This window comes from Martes martes (genome assembly GCF_963455335.1).
Source record: "Martes martes genome assembly, chromosome: 16".
NCBI classification, from domain to species: Eukaryota; Metazoa; Chordata; class Mammalia; order Carnivora; family Mustelidae; genus Martes; species Martes martes.
The window spans coordinates 45,749,032-45,770,505 of NC_137904.1; the positions used below are offsets into that span (position 1 = coordinate 45,749,032).

The window sequence follows — 21,474 nt, forward strand, 5'->3', positions numbered from 1 at the left end:
GCTATGGCCTGTGGAGCTTTCCAACAGTCATGTCATTCGTCAGCCTTAACACACTCATGCGGCTCCAAGAGAGGTGATTCAGTTTATTACTCTCAACCTAACTCCCATCTTTCCTACTTTAGGCTCCAACATTACACAGAGCTGCCACCCCCACCCCCACAACAGCTAAGCCCCTGGGAGGTAAAGAGGGTAAAACCACAAAATCAGAAATCCTGAGAAAAGCCAAGGTCGTATAACTCTCAAACAAAGAAACAAAATACAAGAAGGGCTCAGTGACTGGACACAGTCTGTGTAAAGTGGGCAATATTCCCTTGACCTGGCCAAATGTAAAAAATTCTTGGGCTCAATCATGGTCCAAGGTTGAGGCCAACAATGCTGGGTGCAGGCTTCGACTTCTACAGGATCATGGGGCATCATTCACCATGTGAAGGGGCTCCAGCAGGTTGGAGACATGCAGTGCCCATCCGGTTCAGGGTCCTGATGCTCTCGCCAGGGCGCGGGCTCGGGCAGCTTTGGCCTCGTCCTCCAGTTCATCTAGGAAACGCTCCTGGGACACGGAGTAGAAGGTGTAGCCATCTGGGAAAGTGGGTTCAGGAAATCTCTTGGGAGTATGCATATTGCCTCTTCCCAGACTCTCTCCACCACCCTTGTTAATCTCTCACCCTCCCAAATCAGTGATTCGATCTTCTGCCCTCTGCTTTTCTGAGCCCTGACCCCGATTCCGTTATTACTAATAAGTCATATTAAAAGAGCATTTTAAAATGACAAAATAAGGTACCTTAAACGCTTGGCTCGGCATCGGAAATGGCCAAGACTTTCACAGCTCGGGCTCTTTTTAGCACCCCCACATTGCCCTACTACGCGCCTCTGCTCCCCTTCCCTTGTCCCCATATGCCTTCTACTGAGCCTACAGTCTGGACAGATACAAATAGCTAACACCAGGGCCCCGATGCCCAGGCCGGTCACGATGTTCCGGGTCCGCCGCTGTGGCAGACTCTTCTGCCACTGGGCGAGCTGCACCTGCCGCATGAACTGCAGCTGCTCGGGAGTCAGCTTCTCCCGAGTCGGGTCGATGCGCTGAGCCACAGGGCCCTTTCCACTCTTTGCATGGAGAGGGTCACCAGCTCCCGGCGCTGCCATGTTGCGGTTCCGCCCTCTGTACTCCCGGGGCGCGAGGGTTGCTGGGAATAGCAGGGGATCCTGGGAGTTGTAGTCCGCGTTTTCTTTCCCGACGCGAGTGCGGCTCTTGGCCTTAGCGGAAGAGCGGTGGGGACGGAGGGGGAGGTGGCAAGCGGCCGAGCTTTCTGATTGGCTGAGGAGTCCGCGGCCGTTGGGGCGGGAAAAGGCTGTGGAGGGCTCGAGGCCGCAGTGGGCATTGGGTTTTCCTCGCCCTTGAGGTGAAGACAAGCACACGGAAGGCGAAAGATTCTGTCTGGAGTGAAGCTAAGGGGGTGGGTTTATGGGTCCAGTGAGCCGCCCAGGTGTCCCCCGAGGCTTCTGAAGATGGACGGACCTGTGAGGTCAAGATTGGCCTCCCTCAGTGATTTCCAGTTCGGAGCTGTCGCCACAGAGACGATCGAAGACGCTCTGCTCCACCTGGCGCAGCAGAATGAGCAAGCCGTGCAGGAGGCTGCCGGCCGGATGGGCAGCTTCAGGGAGACCCGGATCGTGGGTGTGGACGCCAGGCTGGGGAACGAGTTTCGTGGGAGCCGGGGGGCACCCGTCTTTGAGTCACCGACCTGGAGATGCCGTTTACCTTATTCATCCAAATAAGTGTTGTTAGTAACTACTAGATGCCAGGTCCAGGGGATGTGGTAACGAACGAGATCCGGCAGCACCCCACCCTTGACTTCAGCCCCTACAGAGAGCTTACCCACACCACTTGGGGGAGAGCGGGGTAGAACGGAGATCCAGATGAGAACAAATCCGTAACTGACAACAAGGACGGTTAGATAAGTGACATACCAGATAAAAGAAGCTTTTATGGGGATTGAAAGGAGTGATAGGGAGAAGTGAGGGTAAGAAGAATTAGGGTAGACCTTGAGGAAGGATGACATTTTGGTTGGCGAAGGGGGAGGAGGGGGACAGCGTTTCTACCAAAACGGTATGATAACCGAGAGTAAAGCCATGGATATAGAGAAGTTTGGGGTGAGTGTGAAGAAGAAGAGTTGAAATTAAGACCAGAAGAGTAGTTTGGAGACATTCCGTGTGGAATGCCAAGGGGAGGAGTTTATACATAGCTTACTAGGAAAACAAGAGGGCATTGAAGGTTTTCAAATATGGGAGTGATGTGACTTTAGCCTTTGCCCTAGAAAAAAAGATTATGTTGGCTGTGATGTAAAGAATGTTTTGGAGTAGAGAGAGAGAGAGGAGGGAGGTAGACCAATGGAGTCTGTGTCAGTAGTTAGGCAACAGGGCAGACGGAATGACAAGGGAGGATGGATTAAAAACGTTTCAGAGATAAAATCTGGAGCTCTGCAATGGATGAATTTAAGAGGTGAAGAAGGCGAAGATGACTGTGCCAAAGGGTTGAGCCTAAGAGAATGGGAGTATAGTGGTGCTGTTACGAGAAACACACACATTCATTAAACACACACACACACACACACACACACACACACACACAGGAGGAAACGGGACCTTTGGGAAAGTAACAGATTTGGTTTTGGCTTTATTGAGTTTCAAGTGCTTATAGAACATCTAAAGTAGGGTTTCTGGTGAGCTGCTTAAAAAATAAGAAAAGTCAGAACTAGAGATAAAGGTTCAGGAGTTACCTTCATAATGATGCTGTTGAAAACTGGCCGAGAATGAGTCTGAGAGGGAGAAAACAGAAGCAGGTCAAGGTCAAAATGTTCCCTAGAAGACATTTTGTGTTCAGGCAATTGGAGTAGGAAGAAGAGTCATGAAGGGAACTAAAAATATGGTTGGGGAGGAAGGAACAGAACCAAGACACTTTGGGAAGCCAAGAGTTTCCAGAAGGATGATGGTCAGCTGTTTCACATGCCTCAGGGATATGAACGATGGAATAAAGGTTGCAAAAGGGTGATGTTATTTAATAATTTGGACATATTTGCTGGCCTTTGAGATCATTGTTGTAGCAAGTTGGGAAAAGTAGAAGCCAAACTGCAGAACAATAGGGAATTCAGGAGGAAATGAAAGCAGCAGGTTTAAGCCAGCCTTTCAGGAAGGTTAACAGTGATGGAAACTAGGGAGATAAAGAGCTGTAGCTTAAGAGGATAGAAGGGAAGTGTCTTTCAGTTAATAGATGTGTTTATAAGTGCAGGATGGAGAGCTAGTAGGGCGGGGAGGCATAACTGTTATGCATTGCACCTAACCCTACCTCAGTTTTCTTGGCAAGTTAAACTAGAAAATAGAAACTATCGCCCAGATAATTCAGACCCAAACCAAACCAAAACCAAACAACTGTATGCTCACAAACAAAACAGAAAGGAAGCCTAAACTCTAGCAAATAAAAGGACTAATAACGCACAATTATGTGTTCTAGGGTACTTTGCTTAATTGCTTAAACTAATCTTCTCATTGGCCACTGGTGGTAGGGTTTTAGTTTCTGTAACAGTAAAGTTTTGTACATATGTGTAACACATCAAACAGACTGTTCAGTTTTGTGTTAGCATGACTTCCATGTACCTAAGAAAGTCGAACTTTCTCTGAAGACACATGGTTATTTGACTATGCGTAATTCTTTACTGATCAGTGCTAAAAGTCCCAAGTTCTACAGGAGCTTCCTTTGTTAAGAACTAACATTTACCCATGTTTCCAACCTCTTAATGAGATTGCAAACTAAACAGAATTCTATCTGGGGCTGTTCTTTCAAAGAGAAACAGAGGCAGCCTAAGATCTTGCCAAGGTATCTTGCCCTTCCCACCTTCCCAGTGACTTTGCCCCCCCTCCCGCAGAGTGGGCTATGTTCCCTGATCTAGGGGATACTTCTTCCAAACCAGCCACTCCATAGTAACAAACTTGCTCCTGGGGAGAAGCTCAGCCACCACAGATTCACCCAACAAACTGGTGGTGGGGAGATGGTATCCAGCTGTAAGGTGAATCGTGTTTGTAAAGCAGTGGGAGTTCTCTAGAGGGTGGTTACTAAACAAACACTGTTGTAAAGAATACTGAAGCTCCAGGAGGGCCTTTTCTGTTCCTGTCAACATTCCACTGAAAACAGAATATAGGGGCTAGGGTTTTTAATCCATCCAAGAATCTCCCTTGAAGCTGGAGGTTCCCAGCATGGTGTAGAGGCCAACTCGGCCAGCTGGTATGTTTGTGTGTAGCTGGCCAAGCCTTTTATCAGCTGGGACCCACAGGAAGGCTCAAAGATCACTGAAGGGGCTTGGGCAGCCCTTGTCTTTGGCGTTCAGTCAGTCTCCTTTTCGTGCCTCTGATCTGATCTGCTTGTTGGCAGGAAAGGGAACTCAGCTCAGCTTGGGTTGTTTGAGTCCCCTTTCTCACCCCCTGACCCTCTTCCCTTGGCCCCATCATGGCTTTTACACAATGCCAGGAGTTCACAGAATGGTTTTGGTTGCACCTTGTGAATTAGTCTCTTCTCTCTTGTTTCGGCAGAGTTTGTTTTTCTCCTGTCTGAACAATGGTGTCTGGAGAAATCCGTGAGCTACCAGGCTGTAGAAATCCTAGAAAGGTAAAGCCCTGGGCATAGGCCTGTGTGAGTGGTACCTCTTAGAAGGACTAACGTACCCTTAAAAAATCTTAAAAAGGAAAAAAAAAAAAAGATAGTCGCCCTTCAGCACGAGACCTGCTTTGGCACCCTCTACTGCTTGCAAATGTCCAGTTTCTCAGCCAGAGACTGAGACCGGAGACTGGAGGTAGGGCAGAGCTTGCTGCACAAACTCCCTTTAGTTTGAGTGAGTGTGGATTGATTACTCTCCCCTTCCCTCCCTTCTAGGTTTATGGTTAAGCAGGCAGAGAATATGCACCGGCAAGCCACAGTCCAGCTGAGTGAGAAGAAGGAGCCTCAGAATTGGAAAGCTCTGAAAGAGCAGCTTTCCAACAAGTTTATCCTGCGTCTTGTGTCGTGTGTTCAACTGGCGAGCAAACTTTCCTTCCACTACAAAGTAAGGAGCGGGGGTCCCTCCTGGGCACCTGCGTGTTAGCAGAAACCAGCTCATCCACAGGCGGCTGTGAGAAACCTCCTCCTAGGCTAGGTGTTATGACTCCTGTGGAAATTCCAGAGTGCAATTATGCTTCCTAAATAAGCACACCTCCTACACACACACACACACACACACACACACACACACACGTAGTTAATAGCCCGCAGTTCTGTTCCCAAAGTGTAATTGCTGGGCAGATGCCATCATTTATGCAGGTCACCTTTCCTCCCCTTGGACTCAAGGACAGTTTACGTAAGGTGCCTGAATTGCCAACAAGCCTATCAGTGTTAAAGACAAACGGTTACATTTATAGGGGATAAAATGTTTCCATACCCCTACCTGATGCCTGTGTGGTAAAATATCATTCCCGCCACAAAGATTCACTGTCTTCTGTGGCCAGAGGCTGCACTCAGTGCCATGGGTACAACGTGAAAATATTGCCAGCGCCCTCAAGGAATTTATTATCCAATGGGAGAAGACACGCAGGCAGATAACGTGGGAGCACGCTCTGATGAGTGTAAATACAGACAGCTGTGCGTGTACCTCTTTGGCCTTGGAAAGTCAAGCAAGTGTATTTAAAGAAAACGACTTCTTGAAGGGGGTAGGTAGGCGTGGGTAGGAGATGGGTGGACGCTAAGAAAGAAGGAGAGGCGTTCAGGAAAGCAGGGAGAGAGGAAAGGGAGGAGAGGGAGATCCAGACACAGGAAACAGCGCGTGTACCGGCTTGGAGAGCTGGACGGTCTCAGGAACTGCAAGTAATCCTGTGTGACAGGCGTGGGGCGTGAGGGGCCAACTGCCAAGAGAGACGGCGAGATGAAGGCATGGGCTGGACTGTGAAAAGCTTTGTATGCTACGCCAAGATGCGTGACCTTTAGTCTGACACCCTTCTCTCTCTCTCACTGTTTTGTTTTTCTTTGCTCAGATCATCAGCAACGTTACAGTCCTGAATTTCCTCCAGGCTCTAGGGTATGTGCACAGTAAAGAAGAACTGCTGGAGTCAGAGCTTGATGTTTTGAAGTCCCTGAACTTCCAGATCAATCTGCCCACTCCCCTGGCATATGTGGAGATGCTTCTGGAGGTGTTAGGTATCTACTGTGGGGGGGGGGGATGTGGGTTGGCAACCTCATAGAAGGCAATAAGCATGTGCCCGGGCTTTGGAAGCAGTGGGCAGAACCCTCCAGTGGGAAATGGCAGGAAGCCTGGGATGACCCAATCCCGTGTTCTTTTGGTACATGTCAGGAACAGAGACTCGGGTCTCAGCGTCTGGCTGGTCTGACTGGGCACTCTCTTATTACAGGATCAACGAAGTGATTTTCTAGAGAGGGATGAGATAAGAGGGGAGCAAACAAATATGTTCTAATTGTGTGTACACGGCAGATAGAGATTTCTCTATCTTCTCCTTTATCCTTTAAATTTGACCTCCAGCTAAAGAGGTTTCCTACAGTAGAACACATTAGCTCAAGAGCTTTGTGTCACACGTCAACAGTGATAGTGATCAGAGAGGACCCACTTAACGCTCTTTGCCATGCCCATACTCCATCTAGGATACAATGGCTGCTTGGTCCCAGCCACACAGCTGCACGCAACCTGCCTGACCTTGCTCGACCTTGTCTATCTCCTGCATGAACCCATATATGAGAGCCTGCTGAGGGCTTCCATTGAAAACTCTGTACCCAGTCAGCTGCAAGGGTAAGCCAACTCCTTCGGGTAGGCCCCTTCCAGAAACAGTGTTTGAAGCACACCTAGAGAACATACCACGGGAATGGAATTTACCCAATAAGGCATCCAGTCCACAGATAACCTGCACAGGTCACTGGTTTTAATGAACTCCAAGTACGTTGCTTGGATGCAGATGACTGAGCCCCATCAGCAAAAACCCAAAAGGATTTTGCTTTTAAATTTATATGACTGCAGGTAATTAACATACTTTCTTTCATAGTTCTTCCTTTACTGCTGTTTTGATTTGAGATTACTGGACTGCCTTTTAGTCAGGAAAAAAAAAGACTTAGGAAAAAAAGACAGTCACAGGGTTGCGACTTAGACAAAAGGGTTTGATTACTGTAAAGTCAGACTGGTAAAAAGGCTCACAGTTACATGTGTTAGGGAGGCAGATGGGACAACAAAGGCCGATAAATCAGTCAGAAAGCTCAGGTTTTGATCCCAGGTGGGTTGGGGGAGGAGGCCAATTAGCCATCACTTGGGCATTTCCTTCCATATCTAAAAAAGTCCAAGATGATCAACATAATCAACTCAAAGTTGAAGTCCCATGGCCCTTGGATTTGGAAGGTCAAGTTCCATTCAAGCTCCAAAATTAATATGGTTTTAATCACTCAGGGAAAAGTTTGTTTCAGTGAAGGAAGACTTCATGCTGTTGGCGGTAGGAATCATCGCAGCGAGTGCTTTCATCCAAAACCACGAGTGCTGGAGCCAGGTGCGCACCACTGAGCAGGACTGGCGTGGTCAGAATTCACTCGATAGAAAGCATTCTCCCATCGGTTAGGGGAAAAGAGAAGACAACTTATAAAAAATAAGTCAAGACCCAGCATGAGGATGAATAAGCAGGATTTGGGGGGCGGGAACACGAGGGCAGGCCGGAAAAGCCCTCTCATTTTCCCCTTATGGAACTGGAAATGGAGGATGACATTCAGCTTGTTCCTCTCCCTTTCTGATGACAACCCACTATTATGGTCCGGTCCAGTAAGTATACGTTCCCCAGTGCAAGCCAATGTCTAGGCCCCAATGCCCTCTTCATATTTCATAGACCTTATCTCCAGCAGAATGAAATGTCTAGCAGAAACTTTCCAGGCTCACACTATCAGGGTAAAGGCATCCTAATGTCACCTGGCCATTGGCAAACACTGGGCTCTGGATTTAATCTTCTCTGCAAATGCAGAGAAACAAAAAAAAAATTTACATGTGGCTTGAGAGAACAGGCCAAGGGATGTGTCTGTCCGTGCGCTAAAACACGGTGAGGTTATTTAGTAATACGGAATCTGTCTCCTTCCGTAGGTTGTGGGGCATTTGCACAGCATCACAGGCATTGCATTGGAAAGCATCGCTGAGCTCTCTTACGCAATCCTAACTCACAGCGTGGGAGCCAACACTCCTGCACGACAGCAGCCTGCTCCTCCCCACCTGGAGGCCAGAGCTCTGAGGGCCGCCGCTGCCTCCAACACATGAGGTGCCTCCAACACGAGGTGTGCTCAGCCCACCAAGTATAAACAGCCTTCCTCACCGCGCTCAGCCCTCCTTTTGTTTATTCTCCGACTCAGGATACAGAAGTTCCGAGTATCTTTTTGAACTATGTTTTGTATTCCAACTTCATGCTCCTTTTTCTGCACCAGAGAGAGAGTTAAAGTTGACAAGCATGTCCTTTTTGCCATTATCAAGACTGAAAATGTCAAGGAGCTGGGAGGAGACAGAACATTAGTGAAGTTGGTTCGTTTTTGTTTAACAAGATATTTATAGCTTTTCCTTAACTGTTCACTTCATTGAGAGAGGACACCAGACATGGAAATTAGTATTAACCAAGGGGCTTGAAAACCGGGACTGTTTGGGTGACCTTGACTGATCATCAAGGAGGCAGCCTTTATTTCCCCTTCAAGTTAGCTTAACATCTCTGTTCTGTCACTGAGATGTATACAAATGGGGCTTCCTCTACAGCTGACTATCTCCACGAGTCTTTTTTAAAAATAACACTAATCCATCTCTAAACATGTTTCGACAGAATTTCCACAAACTGCACTTGAACTCAACACTCCCAGAATATAAAGTACTCTATCTTAGTCAACAAAAAAACCCAACAGTACACCTCTGGGCAGTTATCAGACTGCAGTTAAAATTTTTATTACAAATAATTAAATCTCTGCATAATGTCTCAGACAATATCAAACACCATTTCATATTTCTAACAGAAAGCAGAGTAGGCAGTCAGCACGAGAACGGAGACAGGAAAAGTGTTAAATTTCAAGCTTCTGATGACACCACCTGGTGACCAAAGCTGATGTGTCACTCTCACACATCTCATTGTCTCAGTGCAGACAGAAGTTTCTAGTTCATATTTTAAGTGCAGGAAGTTGAGAGAGATAAAACCCAGTGAAAATACATCAATCTCAATTCAACTCCATTATCAACAACAAATAAAGCAAATTTAAATTAGTTTTGAGGGGAAGGGGGCAAGGGAGGTATGGGGTTAAGAGTCAAAACTATGACAAAGGCTGGTAGCTGTACAAGGCATGTTGTAGCTCTTGAAACTGTCACATGATATCCTAAAATAAAGTGGCTTTTGTGGATTTTTTTTCTTTTTTGGTATTGTAAACATGTGCTATTTAATAGTACCCGAATTTAATTTAAAATACTTTTTTCTCTTTGCAAACAAAACAAAATTTAAAGCCTTTAAGGCAAACTTATCTTCCTCAGAAAAAAAAAAGTCACTTGTTATAAAACTGTGAGGACACCCAAGCAAGCCCCCACTTGAGATTCGTCAGCATGAACTTGAGAGCTTTTGTCCACTGTTCCTCAGAGTTAAACTGGGTTTTGATGGAATAGGAGCCGCCACTGCCTCCTGTGTCTTCAATCTTGCCTTTCTCCACATCCATCCTGTAGACGGACACAGCAGAGCTCATTAGTAACTGAGATCCAAGTTAAGTCAGTTCAGGCAAATGGGCAGGGACTTGGTCATGGGACCATTCACGTCATCTTATCTAGTAAAGAACTCTTGGCAAGGAATGGTAGTGTATTTTGGATTTGCTTGAAAGCCAAACATCAAGAAGGCTGTCACAAGAGCCTCATTGTCATTGCGGAGTACAGGGACAGGACACACACCCAAACAAATGAGAAGCCTGCAGCAGAGGGTATGTGGGGGTTACAGTACTCCTGACTGTTTTCCTAGGCATCCCTGAACTCACGGGGAGAGAAGGGACGCAGAACAAAAGAAATGCTTTGTTTTGGGGTGACAGAAGCAGCTCGGCCTTACTCTCTTGAACTAAGGTCTCTGTCTATCATGGGGCTCTTATAAAATTTGACCAAAGGAAGCATTCTTATTTATTTCCAAGGGCTTAAAGGAAAAAGCTTCCAGAAATTAGAGAACTGGTTTGACCTCTGTGCCAAGAAAATCCCCCCAAAACCCCGAAGAGAATATTCTTTCTCCTCAGGGACCAAGTGGTCACATTCAGTCCTGCTCGGAATGTTGAATCCGTCTTTGCCCATCAGTGTCATGGGACTCTGCAGCATTTTCTGCTTTCCCATCATTTACACACTATGTTTTGCTTCCATTCTTACTGTCCCTTCAATTCTGCTCAATTTGGTCCTACTCCACGTTCATTCCACATTAGGGGATACTGACCTGTAAGGAAGACAAAAACGTGTCTCGCCTTTCTCTACCTCTTCTTTGAACTGCTGCACACAGTCCAGGAAAGCCACCATGGCATGGTCAAACTTGTTGTCCCAGAAAAACCGCAACCCCCCAGAACAATATAATGGCAGCTCCTGCCCAGGAAGAGAGAGAACCAGCTAAGGGGGTGGCACTGAGACTGGCTACCAGCGATTGTTCCCAAGCCTAGCAATCCCTCAAGGGGTGTTCTGTCTGTATTCCAATGGAAAACAGTAAACTTGGGCCAATACGAGCCACCAATATGAGCCACACACCAAGTGTGCTTCACCAACACTGGAAATGAATTAAACCCTTCATCTCACGGTGATCCCTTTCCCACCCCAGCATACATCTCCTCTGATCTGCCCTTAGCCCTTTTCAACAGATTGTAAGAACCTATTTTGTGTCTCTAGGCCCCACATGGCTAATCCTGACCTAGATAAGACCCCGAACAAGACATGGGATCATGAGATACCTCTAAGAAAGAAACTAAGAAATGCTGTTATCAAAAGGAGACCATTCCCTCAGGAGGTACAAGGATTCTGCCTTCCAGTGAGAATGGGGCTTCCCAGAATACCTTAGATTTGTCTGTCAGAGACTCCAGATACGAATGGTTTCCATAGGGAACGAGCCGATACCTAAAATGGAGATGCACACGGAGACGGATACAGGACTCCTGCTGAAGTGATTACTGGAATGTTAGAACCCAGTGATTTTCAGGCTTCATCCTCCCAAGGACAACTTTTATTATTCCCACCCCTCTCCCTCATCTCCCCATAGACTCCGTGTTTAAAAGATGTTGTTTACTGAGCCAACTACATTTATTATATAATTGGCTGGGGGGCCTTTCACTGGAACATGTAGGTTTTGTTTAGGCTGAAAAAAAAAAAAGCTGAAAACAGCTTGAGGAACCACCAAGGTTCTGGAGAAGCTGGGCTGGGGACCACGGCTCTGGTCATGCAGTTCAAGGACTGCTGGCTGAGTGGAGAGAGCCCTGTCGTAAGGGGGACGATCAGAAGCAGAGTCTCCATAGACAAAAAACCCTCAGTGTGTTGGGAGCAAGGGCTCCTGGCCCAGCAGAGGACTCCTAGGCTGGAGATACAGATTACATCAAGGACATGCCACACCCCAAGAGGGGGGGGCATTTCTTACCTCTGAAATTTCAGACCCATCTTATTGGCCAGGGCGTGCAGCAGCAACACCGTCTGACCCCAGGCAGCATTGATCTCATTCCATTCCACGGGAACACTGGGCAGGCGACCCAGTCGGAAGTTATTGATGGTGCCAAACTGTCCACTGTGCCTGGAGGAAGGCAGGAGGGTGGGGGGAAACACAGGGAGACCTTAACACTCAGCAATTTGAGGCTTCCGGCTCGCACCTAAACCCTTGCATAAATCTCTCTCCTCATCTCCCCATTCACATACCTCAGCTCTACTGGGCACTTTATTTATTTAAGTAAGCCTTGTGCCCAACGCGGGGCTTGGACTCACGACCTCAGGATCAGGAGCCACGTGCTCTACCGACCGAGCCAGCCAGGAGCCCCTCTACTTGGCACTTTAAATACACATCCAAACGTGAGTTGTCCTCTTTCCCCCGTGCTCAGATGCAAAAGTAGAGAAAGGGGGACATCATTCCTGAATGCTCGCTCTCCATTCCCTCCCCTCAAAAAACACCAAGCCCTCTTGACTGGACTTCCTAAGTCTCTCCAATCTATCCACTTTTTTCAAAACTCAATGCTGCTGCTCTATCTTTTCCCACTTAGAGGCCTACTGACAAGTCTCCTTACCATTGGCACTGCCCTCCCCCCACCCCCACCAACACTTCCCACAGCGCAGGTAAAGCGACCCCTCACAAGTGCAAACGTAGTTATGTCACCTCCCTGCCTAAAATGCTTCAGTGGTTTCCACTGCCCTTTGGATGAAGCCCAAATCCCTTCATGAGGCCTACGAGCTCCTTGGAGAACTGGTCACTCTCCAGTTTCATATCCTGTCACTCTTCCCTTCACACTCAATCTCCAGTCACAATAAGCTCCTTTCAGGTCTCCGGACTCACCACCCCCATGTTCCTCTGTTTCTTTGCACATGATGTTCCTCCGCCAAGAACAATCCCCCTCTGCAGGCTTCCCCTTCATGTCTCAGCTAAAACACTAACCTCCCCTGGGGCAAACTTTCCATGGGGCCTTCCCATTGCACCCAGTGTCTTTATACGGCCCCAGAGCTCCCCCCGCCCCCGCCCCAGGGGTCACAGTCACCACGCGGCATCACAACAGGCTATCACACAGCCATCCCTTCCAGGAAATTCTAAGCAACCAGAAGGTAGAATGCACACTGTGTGCTATTGCCCTTTGGGTGCTTAACATGGTGCCCGCCATGTATGAGATGCCCAACAGATACTAGTTAAATGGACAAAACATTGAATAAATACATCGATGATCCTAGGGAGAGCACCTGGGCAGATGACAGTTTTCGTGGGACTGGGGGGCTCAGGTCTTTTCCTTTTCTTGGGGGAGTGGACGTCACCAAGTTCTAGAGTTCCAACCCCAGAGGTGCCTATCCCATCATAGGGAACGAGAGCAGCTTGGATGGGGTGACTGTGTACAGTCCGACATGGTGGGAAGCGGGCACCCCGGCCTGGAGGTCAGCAGCTAAGGTGCAGGCGTGCAGTGCTCCCCCGGCCCTCCTCACCCTCCAGCCCGTGTTACCAGATATGGAAGGTCGCATTGAAGACATTGGTTTTCTTCAGCTTGTCCAGCTGCATCTGGGCGTAGCGCATCTGGTTTTCCACGCTCTTCAGCTCATCGTCCAGCTCCAGCTGTTGTCGCTTGAACTCACTGTACTCCCGCTGGTACCTGTGAGCAGCAAGGAGGCTGCTGAAGGCTGCTGGTTCAGGACTGAAAACTTCTCTCTCACCACCCGGCATAACAGTTCAGTCTGGTGGTTATGGGGAGACCTAGTTACAGCATCCTTTCCATTTGGCACAGATCCCATTCAAAGGAACATACAGGCCCTGGTTGTTCTGCCTGCGAGGGACAGAAAGGTCTCAAATTCCAGTTGCCCACATGCAAAAGGTAGAGGAAAACAGGACTCTCCTAAACCTGGGCCAAGCACTTCTCATATTTCTGATCCTTTACAGAAGGGAGGTGAGGGGGTTAAGAGTGGCTTTTTCCTTGAAATGACCGTAACTGAACTCACAGAACCTCACTTCTATGCACCTACCAGTCCTTTAGAGTTAGATACACCATTTCCAAGGGAACTTGCTCACTACTTTGAAAAAATTAATTTTTTTTCTGTCCATCACCTCCCCCACTTTAGTTAGTGCCGCCACTGGGTCTCCTCCCCTGGACAGAGGGTTCTCTCAGGGCAGGATCACCAGTGAAATTTTGGGGCTGGGAAAGAACGAATGAATGTAGGCCACTGTGCTCATCTTTCCAGAGCAGGATGCCGGGTTGGGTGGCTGACTTACGGTTCCCTACACGATGGAAATGCAACTAGAACCCTCGTTTCTCCGCTATTTAACCGACACACTTTTTTCACTTACTTGGGCGGGCCCCCTCATACAGAACCCTCTCAACAGACCTCAAGAAACAGGGCCAGAGGGGCGCCTGGGTGGCTCAGTGGGTTTGGCTCAGATCGTGATCTCGGGGTCCTGGGATCGAGCCCTGCATTGGGCTCTCTGCTCAGCGGGGAGCATGCTTCCTCCCCTCTCTCTACCTGCCTCTCTGCCTACTTGTGATCTCTGTCTGTCAAATGAATAAATAAAAAATTAAAAAAAAAAAAAAAAAAGAAAGAAAGAAACAGGGCCTGGAAACAGTATGTGGGATCTGGAGCAGACAAGCTGCCAAAAGACAGGTGACTGCAGCTTACAAAGTACACAGACACGTTCAGTTAGAAGCCACTTGTCCTGGAGCCTCGAGGCCAGGAAGACAGAGGAAGAGGGTGACCACTCACTGAGCTTCCTCCTGGTCCAGTCTCTCAGCCTCAGCCTGGACCTTCTCGAGATTTTCCGCCACCATCTTGCGGTTCTTTTCCACCTCTTCCAGCTCCTGGATCAGCCTCTCCTCCTCCAATGCCAGCTCCTTTAGCTCCATTTGTAGCTGTTCACTGTCGTCCTCGTTCATCTGCTCTAAGATCTCCAGACAGCGCCTGCCGAGCGCACAGGCAGAATATACTCACCGCAGGGAGCCCGTTATACTGTTTACGCGAGCACAGCTCCCGGGTCAGAGCCAGGCCGTCTCAGCGCAGGGACAGCTCTCGTATCCAGACCTCAGGTTCCCGGCGCCGGCTCTAGAGGCACTCACTTGTAGTTCTGACACTCATTTTCGGTGACGTTGAGCTGAGTGTCGAGCTGGTCTAAGAGAGTATCTGTGCATTCCTCGCACAGCGGGTGGTCCACATCGGTCTGGCCTGACATGATGTCAAAAAGGTCCCCAGTGACCTGGAAGGGTGGGGTGGGGGAGAGTCAGGGTAGGGCCTGGCGCCCGGGACCTGTCGGGCCACCCGCTCTAGGAGCCAGGCCTGCCGCTGCGACACTGCCCACTTGCCTTCAGTCTTCGGCTGAGGTTCTCCATGGTGCCGCCGTCAGATGCCTCCCCGATCAGAGTGAAGCTGTTGGCACTTTCGGTAGACATCATCCTGCAGACAGCCCCCCGCCCACGGGCCACATGAGGGAGCAGAGAGGCCTCCTCCACCGACTGCTGTGTCAGTGGCAGGGACTCTCAAGCACCGGCTGAGGGGTCTCAAGGCGCATACGCACTCCTAGCCCGACTGACCTCCCAAGGGTACCTCTCTCCCAAGGGAAGGCCATGCTGGTCTTCCACAGGGGCACTCAGCTCGAAGGTTGGCCTGGATGGACTAAGGAGGGGAGAGGGGGCATCAAAAACTGATATGTGGGTGTGTGTCTACAGCAGAAAAGGAAGGAGAATCAGGAAAGACCATTTTTAAATCTTATACCCCTTGCCAGCAGCCTTCACATGCATCAGTAACTAAGAACCTGAACGTCTAACAACACCTGCTACTCTAAAGCTTTTTAAGAGCCCATCTCTTTTATCGTCATTCACTCCCTCAGACTTTCCTCTGTCCCTTCCCACTGTGTGAATGGCTACAGGGAAAACCAATACTAGAAAGGGCTGGGCCAGGTATAAGAGAATACATCTTTTCTGGAAGAGCCAAAAGGCTAGGTGATTTGTCTCCACCACCTGGCTCCAGGTCTCAATTCTGGGTTCCATTAAAATTCTACTGGCCTCTGGCAAGAAACAGGAGGCTGGGGAGTGGTAGGCACCTGGCTGGGGGGATGAATCTGCGAGAGACACCATCCTGGCGAGTTTCAAGAAATGGCTCCTGGGGAGGAAAGAAGAGGGCATTAGAACTCTGGCAGCTTGGAGGTGGGAGTCCCAAACAGCCTCAGAACTATCTGGTTTTACCCGATTGATAACTGCCGGACTTGATAATCCAGACACTTAAGAAATAGGTATTACCTAGCCCATCCTCAGATGTGTCCTCTCAGATGAGAGGACCCCGGTACAGACAAACCCCAAGTCCCATGTGACTTTTTGTGGGAAACATCTCCCAACTATGTTATACTCCACTGTAGTTAAATTTACATTTTCTCAACACTTCCCAGTTAGGGGTAGGGGAAGAATGCCCTGAAACACGGCACAAGGAAAAAGTCATATCAGACTGCAATGAAGTTTGCCATGGCATACAACAAAGTAGATAATTTATCTGCTTTTGATACTTTGATATAATTTATGTGTGATCAAATACTTAGACATCTACCTTTGACAAAGAAAATTATCACTGATGTTATCACAGTTTAAAAATGACATGTTTGGGGTGCTGGGGGGCTCAGTAGTTAAGTGTCTGCCTTCAGCTCACGTCATGATCTCAGGGTCCCGGGATAGGGTCCCGAGTTGGACTCCCTGCTCAGCGGGAAGTCTGCTTCTCCCTCTCCCTCTGCGTTCCCCAACCCCCCCTCATGTGCATGCACTGTCTCTCAAATAAAATCTCTAAATAAATAAAAATGACATGTTCTCTAACACTGATGATCCTTTCTGGCTAAAGTAATCATATTCTAGTCCAAACTAAGCTACTTTTGAGAATGGAGAGGAGTGGGTATTAATAATTAGCTAAGACAACAGATATAAACCAGGCATGCCTTGGGATGACCTGTGTGTCCAGGTCATCTCCCACCTATAATGGCTGGTAATTCTGCTTCAAATAAAAAGTCTCTCCCCACATTTTAAAATTATGCCTCATTTGCCATCGTGTGACCTCAGGAGCACTTCTGGACCTCCCCAATGACCCACAGAGGCCTGATCATGTAGAACATCTCTTGTTAACCAGAAATCCCAAAAGTCTGGGGGCTCCTGAAGCACCAAGTACCCTGCAGAAACCCAGTTCGAATTCCAGTGTTTCATACCTCTCCTGGGTTAGCTTCTTCCTCTTGGGTCTCTCCTGGTTTCACCTGGGCGGTGGCAAGTAATGGAGCTAAGGACAAGGAAAATATCAGAATTAGAAAGAGTCTTAACAAAGCTGGAGTGAGTATGAAAGTATGGGAAAACAAGAAAAAAAAGCCTCACCGCCACTCCCACCTCCACCTTCTCCTTTAAGTACCATCTGCACATAGATAAATCTTTTGTTTTCCTCCCCTTACCCCATTAAATCAGATTAAGGAATTTTTTTTTTTTTTTAGATTAAGGAATTTTTAAAATTTTTCCCACTGTAATATCACGATTGTGTTTTTATTTTTTATTTATTTATTTATTTTCTTTTTAAAGATTTTATTTATTTATTTGACAGACAGAGATCACAAGTAGGCAGAGAGAGAGGAAGGGAAGCAGGCTCCCTGCTGAGCAGAGAGCCCGATGCGGGGCTTGATCCCAGGACCCCGGGACCATGACCTGAGCCGAAGGCAGAGGCTTTAACCCACTGAGCCACCCAGGCGCCCCCATGATTGTGTTTTTAAAAAGACATCTTAGTGGAACTGCCATCTCCCAGTAATTCGCTAAAATGACCCACACAAAGGGAAAGAGGAGAGGTACCCGCTGTATGTTCTTTAGGTCTTTTAGAAAACATGGAGTTGTTCCTTTGATGACATACATGCGAATTTACAAGAAAGGTGATACAGTGGACATCAAGGGAATGGGCACCGTTCGAAAAGGACTGCCCCACAAATGTTACCATGGCAAAACTGGAAGAGTCTACAATGTTACTCAGCATGCTGTTGGCATTGTTGTAAACAAACAAGGGCAAGATTCTTGCCAAGAGAATTAATGTACGGGTTGAGCATATTAAACACTCAAAGAGCCAAGATAGCTTCCTGAAGCCTGTGGCGGAAAATGATCAGAAAAAGAAGGAAGTCAAAGACAAAGGTACTTGGGTTCAACTGAAGCATCAGCCTGCCCCACCCAGAGAAGCACACGTTGTGAGAACCAACGGAAAGGTGCCCGAGCTGCTGGAACCCATTCCCTATGAATTCATGGCATGATAAATATAAGGAAAATAAAAGATCTCAAAACTAAAAATGTTTCTCTTGAGCAGAAGTATAGTGTCCTTTCCCCTCCAAAAATATTTAAAGCAAACTTTGTGCCCTAAAAAATACAAATAAAAAACAAAAAGACATCTTATCTTTCAAAAATACTTACCAAAACATTTACAGTATCTTTATGTTTGGGATTTCCCAAACATAAACGTATATAAACATATATTTGGGATTTCCCAAACATAAACATATATAAACATATAAACATAATTAGGGGTGAGAGGGGAATAGATGGGGGTATAATGAAACAGGATTTAAATACGCATTGATAATTGTCGAGGCTAGTTGATGGGTATGTGAGGTTCCTTTTATACTCTGAAGTTTTCCATAACAAAAATTAACATCTCCTTTCCTCCAGAATAACTTGGAAGGAACACGAGGGAACTTTCTGGGAAGATGAAACCTTTCTACATCCCAATGATCTGAGTTACATGAGTGTATCCGTTTTGTAAAAAATGCACAGCTAAGATTTGTACATTTAAAGGCATGACATTTTTGAAGATATAAAGAACACAAGAATGGCGAATGTGGCTTATCGTTGAAGCAGGGTGATGGATATGAGGGAGTTCACTATGCTATTCCCTTGACCAAATGATTGAAATTTTCTGTAGTGAAAGGTTAAAAATATATTAAAGAGTTAATTCCACTCAAAAAGAGAAATTGGGGGGCGCCTGGGTGGCTCAGTGGGTTAAAGCCTCTGCCTTCACCTCAGGTCATGATCCCAGGGTCCTGGGATCGAGCCCCGTGGCGGGCTCTCTGCTCAGCGGGGGGCCTGCTTCTCTCTCTCTGCCTGCCTCTCTGCCTACTTGTGATCTCTGTCTGTCAAATAAACAAATACAATCTTAAAAAAAAAAAAAAGTAAAAGTACTTGCAAAAAGCCATCCAGCTAGATTTATGATTTAAATCCAAACAGGCTGACTCTGGACCCAAGAACTTATTTAAACTACCTATTCAGTCTTTTCTTTGTTTTGTCTCTAACTTCATCTCACTTCTTGGACTTTAGACACTGTTCCTCCATTTACCTAATGTTGGCCACTGGATAAGTCACTTAACCTCTCTGAGCCTCAATTCCTCAACTGTAAAATGATGACTGTACTCCTCCATTGGGGTTGTTGCAGGGATAAGTGATATAATGCATGTAAGGCACTTGCTATATGGTAAGCCCTCAACAAAAATAGTTTATTATTATATATACATATTCCTTCACTCTGAAACAGTAAGAGCAGAAAACTAAGGACCCTTCCTTAAAATAGGAAGCTCTCAGAAGCACACACTGTCAGAACTCCTTCATGTTCCCGATTAGAAAACGGGGAGCCCGAGAGATGAAATGACTTTCCTAAATTGACAGCAAGTTTGTGGCAGATTACAAAGACAGCCACCTTAAGACCTACATCTCCAAAGCTGCCCTTTTCCCATGATCTTGACCCCCCTCTTTCCAAGGGTCTCCCTGACCTGTGAGCTCCTGGATGGTGACACGATCCAGGATCTTGAAGCTCGTGTCCAGTTTCAGGGGCTGGCTGCAACGCTGGCACACGAAGCTCACTTGCATGGTGCTGCTGGAAGTTTTAGACCCCTCCATCCCTGCGGCGGTAGAGAGGCGATGTTAGGTTGAATCAGCGCCCTTGAACTCTAGGTCCGGGGCTACCACCTGCCTTGCTGGTATAGTGAAGGGGGTAAACCCACACCATTCCCTGTAGGAGTGGTCGGATATCAGGCGCACCCGTTTCCGGGAAAGCCCTGGCAAAGCCAGTTTACCAGCACAGAGTCTGGGAGCGGCTTCGACAGGGGCCGTCAGGGTTCCCAGGCTCACTTCTAAAGCCCCGGTTCAGCCCCCGAGCGTCACCTCGGGACCCGGAGCCTGCAACCCTGGTCCGGTCTACCGCGGGGGCACCGTGGCGTCAGGTCTCCCCGGGAGCGACGCCTCCAGAGCTGCCATAGCACAGCCTTCTGATACTTCCCTGTCGGCCAGCGGAGGACTTCCGCCCGGAGCGGACGTGACGTCACGACCGCCTTGCTGTGGCTTCGGTGGTCGGTCGGGCAGTACTTGCTTACGGGCCCCGCCGCGCCACCTAGAGGCTGATCTGGGAAGCGCGGCAGGCGTTGGCGGGTGGGCAATAGTAGTGAGGAAGAGGCAAGGACCGAGTTGGAAAAGAAAGAGGAGCCTTACCCAATCTGTAATTCTGTGACTTTTCTTTAGATTTGTTACTTCTGAGCGGAACCACTTTAATTCTTCTTGAAGTATCAGTTTTAAAACTTTCTCCTTGGGGGAGCTGGGCTCTCTTTCAAATGCCCCTGAAAAAGTGGTAGACACACTTGGGAGGGGAAGGTGAGGAGGTAAATTTTATCCTGTTCTATTTTATATTTAAAAATTTTAGCTATTTATTAGGGAAAATAAAGCGTTTCAGATATCAAATATCCAGTTATTGAAATTATAAAACTAAAACATTTTAAAAGATTTTTTATTTATTTATTTGACAGAGATCACAAGTAGGCAGAGAGGCAGGCAGAGAGAGAGAGGAGGAAGCAGGCTCCCTGCTGAGCAGAGAGCCCGATATGGGGCTCGATCCCAGGACCCTGGGACCATGACCTGAGCCGAAGGCAGAGGCTTTAACCCACTGAGCCACCTAGGTGCCCCTAAAACTAAAACATTTTGTCTTGGTGCAGGAATAGACCACAATCAGTGGAACATAATATAGTTCAAGAATAGACCAAGTTTACAGGGGTTTTAGTATACTGTAAAAGCTCGTATTTCAAATCAGTGGGGAAAAGAGCTACTTAATAAGTGATGACTGGATCCAAACAGCCATGTAGAGAGCAGAGAGCTGAATCTCTACCTCCCTGTTTATGCCAAAAGAAGCTTCAATTTGGTCACAAATTTAAGAATCAAAACCACAATGGTTAAAGGTACTAGATGGAAGCATTAGTGAATATTTTTTATAATCTTGGAGTGGGGAAGATCTAAGTATGATGAAAATCAAAAGCAAAGAGGAAAATATGGAATTCTACTCCTTAGAAATTACAGCTTTCTGAATTCTCAATGACACTGTAAAATAATTTACAGAAGAAAAATGTAGAAAATAGTTGCGGCTCATAAGACAGGTGAATTTCCTCAATATACAGAGCTCTATTCGATCAAAATACGGAACTTTATTTAAAAAAACCACCAAAGACCAGTAATGAAATGGGCAAAATATATGAAAAAGTGAGCTCGCAGAACAACAAATGATTGATAAAGAAATAGATGTTTCATTTCATTTGTAATTAAGTCAATGGAAGTTAAGTGAGGCAGTATTGTTGATTTATGAGATTGGTAAAGGCTAAACCAGTTGATAACATCCAATGCTGATGAGCATTCATGAAACTTTAAAATGACATCGGCTGGGAATGTAAATTAGTATAATCTTTTTGGAAGTCAGTTTGGAAACATCTATCAAATTC

The 21,474-nt window shown here is 47.2% G+C and overlaps 3 protein-coding genes and 1 pseudogene across 10 annotated transcripts; 2 read left to right on the top strand and 2 right to left on the bottom strand.

Annotated features, from left to right (window-relative positions):
- Window positions 1-63: 63 nt before the first annotated feature.
- COA3 (cytochrome c oxidase assembly factor 3) lies at window positions 64-1,233 on the bottom strand. The gene is made up of 2 exons (XM_080827111.1): window positions 927-1,233; window positions 64-576 (listed from the first exon to the last, which is right to left on the bottom strand). The coding sequence occupies exons 1-2, from the start codon at window positions 1,138-1,140 to the stop codon at window positions 470-472; spliced, it is 321 nt and encodes a 106-aa protein (XP_080683237.1). The 5' UTR covers window positions 1,141-1,233; the 3' UTR covers window positions 64-469.
- Window positions 1,234-1,503: 270 nt separating this feature from the next.
- CNTD1 (cyclin N-terminal domain containing 1) lies at window positions 1,504-9,417 on the top strand (the record flags this gene model as incomplete). The annotated part of the gene is made up of 7 exons (XM_080826074.1): window positions 1,504-1,672; window positions 4,579-4,654; window positions 4,919-5,087; window positions 6,049-6,211; window positions 6,671-6,815; window positions 7,461-7,557; window positions 8,136-9,417. 7 exons carry the CDS (start codon window positions 1,504-1,506, stop codon window positions 8,304-8,306), a joined length of 990 nt encoding a protein of 329 aa, XP_080682200.1. The 3' UTR covers window positions 8,307-9,417.
- BECN1 (beclin 1) lies at window positions 8,943-20,020 on the bottom strand. 7 transcript variants are annotated; one of them, XM_080826067.1, is made up of 13 exons: window positions 19,880-20,020; window positions 19,489-19,617; window positions 16,915-16,982; window positions 15,775-15,833; window positions 15,279-15,347; window positions 15,038-15,128; window positions 14,795-14,931; window positions 14,445-14,639; window positions 13,199-13,345; window positions 11,650-11,799; window positions 11,075-11,135; window positions 10,471-10,613; window positions 8,943-9,725 (listed from the first exon to the last, which is right to left on the bottom strand). In XM_080826067.1, the coding sequence occupies exons 2-13, from the start codon at window positions 19,613-19,615 to the stop codon at window positions 9,557-9,559; spliced, it is 1,416 nt and encodes a 471-aa protein (XP_080682193.1). In that variant the 5' UTR covers window positions 19,616-19,617; window positions 19,880-20,020; the 3' UTR covers window positions 8,943-9,556. The 7 variants fall into 7 exon arrangements, with proteins under 7 accessions (XP_080682193.1, XP_080682194.1, XP_080682195.1 ...); XM_080826068.1 differs by having other exon boundaries at window positions 19,847-20,006; XM_080826069.1 differs by lacking the exon at window positions 15,279-15,347.
- On the top strand, window positions 17,505-17,982 carry LOC308357601 (large ribosomal subunit protein eL21-like; annotated as a pseudogene). Its single transcript has one exon. The product of its transcript is annotated as a large ribosomal subunit protein eL21-like (transcript).
- Window positions 20,021-21,474: the final 1,454 nt, after the last annotated feature.

Excerpts from the sequence above, each read along its gene's own strand:
- COA3 (XM_080827111.1), bottom strand. The coding sequence starts at position 1,140 with ATGGCAGCGCCGGGAGCTGGTGACCCTCTCCATGCAAAGAGTGGAAAG. Across the intron at positions 577-926 it reads GGCCCTGGTGTTAGCTATTT|ATGGCTACACCTTCTACTCC; the intron begins GTATCTGTCCAG and ends CCACTTTCCCAG.
- BECN1 (XM_080826067.1), bottom strand. The coding sequence starts at position 19,615 with ATGGAGGGGTCTAAAACTTCCAGCAGCACCATGCAAGTGAGCTTCGTG. Across the intron at positions 13,346-14,444 it reads CTGGACCAGGAGGAAGCTCA|GTACCAGCGGGAGTACAGTG; the intron begins GTGAGTGGTCAC and ends TGCTGCTCACAG. Across the intron at positions 11,136-11,649 it reads ATGGGTCTGAAATTTCAGAG|GTATCGGCTCGTTCCCTATG; the intron begins GTAAGAAATGCC and ends TCTCCATTTTAG.